At 45.1% G+C, this 3,852-nt stretch overlaps 1 protein-coding gene across 1 annotated transcript in view; it reads right to left on the bottom strand.

Annotated features, from left to right (window-relative positions):
- The window catches only part of T265_10389 (hypothetical protein), a gene marked incomplete at both ends in the record, with an annotated part of 20,460 nt that overhangs the window by 6,561 nt on the left and 10,047 nt on the right, over positions 1-3,852 (bottom strand). The window contains 2 exons of the mRNA XM_009176753.1: positions 224-502; positions 1,536-1,666. Coding sequence (XP_009175017.1) covers positions 224-502; positions 1,536-1,666 — 410 coding nt within the window. The remainder of the gene's footprint in view (positions 1-223; positions 503-1,535; positions 1,667-3,852) is intronic.

Here is a 3,852-nt window from a genome sequence, read left to right as displayed (position 1 = left end):
AAATGACTGGCGCTAACAAGACAACCAAAAGAGCTAACTGCTTCAATTTATGTTGCAACCATCTTTGGATCATGCCAGTCGGGAGACAGTTGTGCGAAAAAGCAGTCACAATCGTACTTGGTTAACTGAGCGGTGAATAACAACCACACAACTCATTAGTGTTAAAAATTCACGAGCGAATACAGTAGGGAATCGCATACGCACGTGTCAGATTCGTGCTTACCTGCAGAAAGAACTGTTTCACACTTGGATTCCAATAGGTCCACAACTTTTTCGGATCTTTGTCCACTTCCCGACTGGGGATTTTGAAAGCGATTGTTTCGTACGGCTCAGCAGCAAACAGTAAATACTGCCAACGACGATCGGGCGGTTCGACCCTTTGTTCGTAGGCTGACATGAAACGATGTCTGGGCTGAACACCCACAGAGTCGGCTATTTCTGGATAATCGATTTGGAAAAGCATCGATTGTTGTCCAGTCTCTGGGTCTTTTTGTTTCGTCACCTATCCGTTGACAGACAAAAGAAGGCGTAGATTTTCGGAATAAGTTTATCCCATATTTAAAACAATGATTGTGATTCAAATGTCAACCCTGATAGACTGAGTCCAACCTGTTTAGATTGTGTTTGGGGAAAAATCAGAAAAGAAGTTGAGTGCTCATAAAACTTGGCTTTAATATAGTTGGACAGGTGGGATGTTTTAGAAGTAAGCGATGAGTGGCATCGTCCGATCTTTAAGGAACCAAGTCAACTTTACGGAAGAGCTTCAGAATGTCTATAACCAGGATGTCCGCCTAGAGATACATGTGATCACGTCGACAGAGTCGAAAAAGGTCGGTCCGACCGATGGATCACGAAAATTCCTCACAGGTGGTCATCTTATACAAACTTCTCGTGCTGCAATGGGTAACGCATGGGTGAAGTCTATCGAATGAAAGCAGTTACCTACTGTGGCATGTGCAGAAACAGTACCATGATGCATGTAAAACACACCAATATATTGTCGGGAGTGCGAAAGGATGTGGGAATTTTGGTGGAGATTTCACCCCGTGAGGCTAATCTATGCTGAAAAGCCTAGAAGCACGGTAGGGCTCTTTCACCCTTACTGGGAATCATCGACAGTGCACATATGCCAAAACACCAAGGAGTTCCGAACTCACGACCTCCAGGCGAGTAGTTTGAACACTGGACCGTTCGGCCACGAACAGTTGATTAGGAGTATGAGTACCTCGCACCTAAGCAGGATATAATGCCACTCATCATTCAACCACGGAATCCACACCACGTGCTCACATGTTGACTGGCTCCCGAATAACTCCCATTCTACTCTTCAGGTAAATAATTTTGCAGGACAGTACTGACAAAATGCAGACTCATGTCACTTTTTTTCAGGACTAGCACGGTAAATTATCCTGAAATTATTTATTCTATCTCACTCTGATGATGATTATTCGGACAGCCGTGTCGTCTAAACCCATCTAGTCACGATTTGAAATCGAATAAAAGTAGAAACTTCAATGTTATCACGGGTGACAGACCTTGTAACCTGGCCGTCCAATTTTAATGAACTTTTTCGGTTCTATCTTAATGCGTTCCGGCTGCATAGTCGCCGGAGCTTCTCGAGCCTGTTCAACCGCACGGCGTTGAAGATTGTACTGGTGCTTCTTCCCTGTACAATGGATTTGCAACAAAACAAAGGAAGGAGATCAGGGGTATCCGGAAAGAATGGGTAGACATAAAAAAACAGAAGTTAGATAATGAACGTTACTCAGAAACTCCCTATCGCACTTTGGGACACGCTGCTGTTTGTGGGGAATCTAAAATAAATCAAAACTTATCGGGGTGTGTTAAGTAAACAGGCCTGAACTTTGTTTCAGATTGACTCATGGTGACCACCACAGGCATTAAAACTATTGCTGACACGAAGTAGCCCACACTGAATGTACCTATATACTGCCTGCATAGGATAGTCGTCACAGCAACAAAACCTTGTGTGTGTGGCGCACAACACCAACAGCACCCAAACTATTCGCCCGTCACGAAGAGACTGGACCTTACCGTGGTGTGACGGTTTGCGCACCTCAGCGATCCATTGAGCTATACTGGAGAGTATCCCGCGACACTCACAGAGTCTCTCACACCAGGTTGGTCAATGGTTAGAGGTCTGACGAACACAGTCTCCTGGCCCTCCAGGTTGGGGGTTGGAACATGTGGCGACTTGTTCCGTAGAAATGGTAATGCATTTGCATTTCCCGCCAAACACCGCTGCCTTGCGGTTAGGCTTTTGAGCCAAAGGCTTTGGTTGAGGACCCTAATCGTCCTCCTCCTCCTGTCTAGGTGTGGGCGCCCTGGCAGTATCCCAGCCCACGTACAACCATGAATTGCTACGGCAGTGAAGCATTGGTGTTGAACACTGATGTCATGCTGTCGATGATGATGATGATGACTTCCACGAGTACATCAGAGAAGGTTTCAGCGTGGATACTGGGTGGATCAGGGTAAGAGCTCACTCCGGTGGTGACTGATGGATGAAGGTAGAAGAGATTGAGCTCAGGGGTCACGTGGACACTGACAAATCAGAACACCACATGACGGACCCACCAGTAGAACCGCCCTGTTGGTCGGTGTCGCTGCCAGCAAGCATATGACCACACGCACATCACCACTCTGCGCACAACTACTAACGGACTTATACGCCTCGCTCCGTTTTCCAAAGACGTGCTGTTGATGTCACCTCGATTGGCAATGAGACGTTTGCAACCAAGTTGAATAGCCCAGCGAACGAAGCAACGACCAAAGTAGACTAGTACCAAATGACCTGAAGTTAACCACTTGGAGATTCCGTAAAAATTCCCTTTAGGATAGCTTACTTGCATGGACAGACAGAAGGAGGATTTTCACAAGACGGACGACATAATGTGCGATCCAGTGAATAATGACAACAAACACACATTGATACTTAGGTTAAGTAAGTCAAGAAGAATTTCGTGACCTCTGTTGAACTCCATTTGACTCTATTCACCTCGTTTTTCGGTGGTCCAGATTAGTGTAAGCAGACCTGAACTGTACACAGTACATGTCCTGAACAAACTTGCTAGTTTGCTTCTGCGACAGAACCCTTTGTGAATCGAACCATCAGATTTCTACAGAGTTCACACTAATTCAAATTTCTGAAATATATTGTGAAATGCCAAAGTCCTTCAAATAGCAGCTGCGTCGGGAGAGTGCACTCGGCGGGCTAACTTTACGCGGCACTCACTAGTTCATTTGCCCCCATAAAATCAACAGATAGGGTCAAAATGGAATTGTGTGAAAACTTCGCTATGACGTCATTTTTCGAAGAAAGGGAGGGTGAAGATACAAGAGAGAAATGTGTTCGTTCCATTGGCCTATTTTCGGAGATCTGATCTAATAAAGAAAACAAGTAGTCTGAAGGATCTGGTATTTATCTGACGGCCCATAAAACGAGTGTGTTATTCTTCCATAAGTGCAAAAGACCAAGAAAGTGTTTCTGTCTGGGTCACTCTTTGTAGATACGATTCTCACTGTATAAACATCTAATAAAACCAAAACGGCTTCATTTTAGGAGGTAATTTCTGCTTGAAAATTTCTTCTAAGGGGAGCGTCGGGGGATGGTGGTGAATGATACATTGGCAACAGCTTTTAGTGGGAAAATCCCACGACGAAGATTATCATCTGCGTGTTATTCCACTGAGGAAACAAACAACTTACCGAGCGATCATTACGCCCGAAACTCCGGAGCATTCCTTGTGGGTCATATAGTCTTCCAATGAAAGAATATCACCGTTTCCTGGAAGGACGAAACGGACAAGCGAATGGTGAAAGCAAAAACGA

Source organism: Opisthorchis viverrini (genome assembly GCF_000715545.1).
Source record: "Opisthorchis viverrini unplaced genomic scaffold opera_v5_371, whole genome shotgun sequence".
Lineage (NCBI taxonomy): Eukaryota > Metazoa > Platyhelminthes > Trematoda > Opisthorchiida > Opisthorchiidae > Opisthorchis > Opisthorchis viverrini.
Note: the sequence above shows the minus strand (reverse complement) of the source record. Positions and strands in the feature narration are given on the sequence as shown.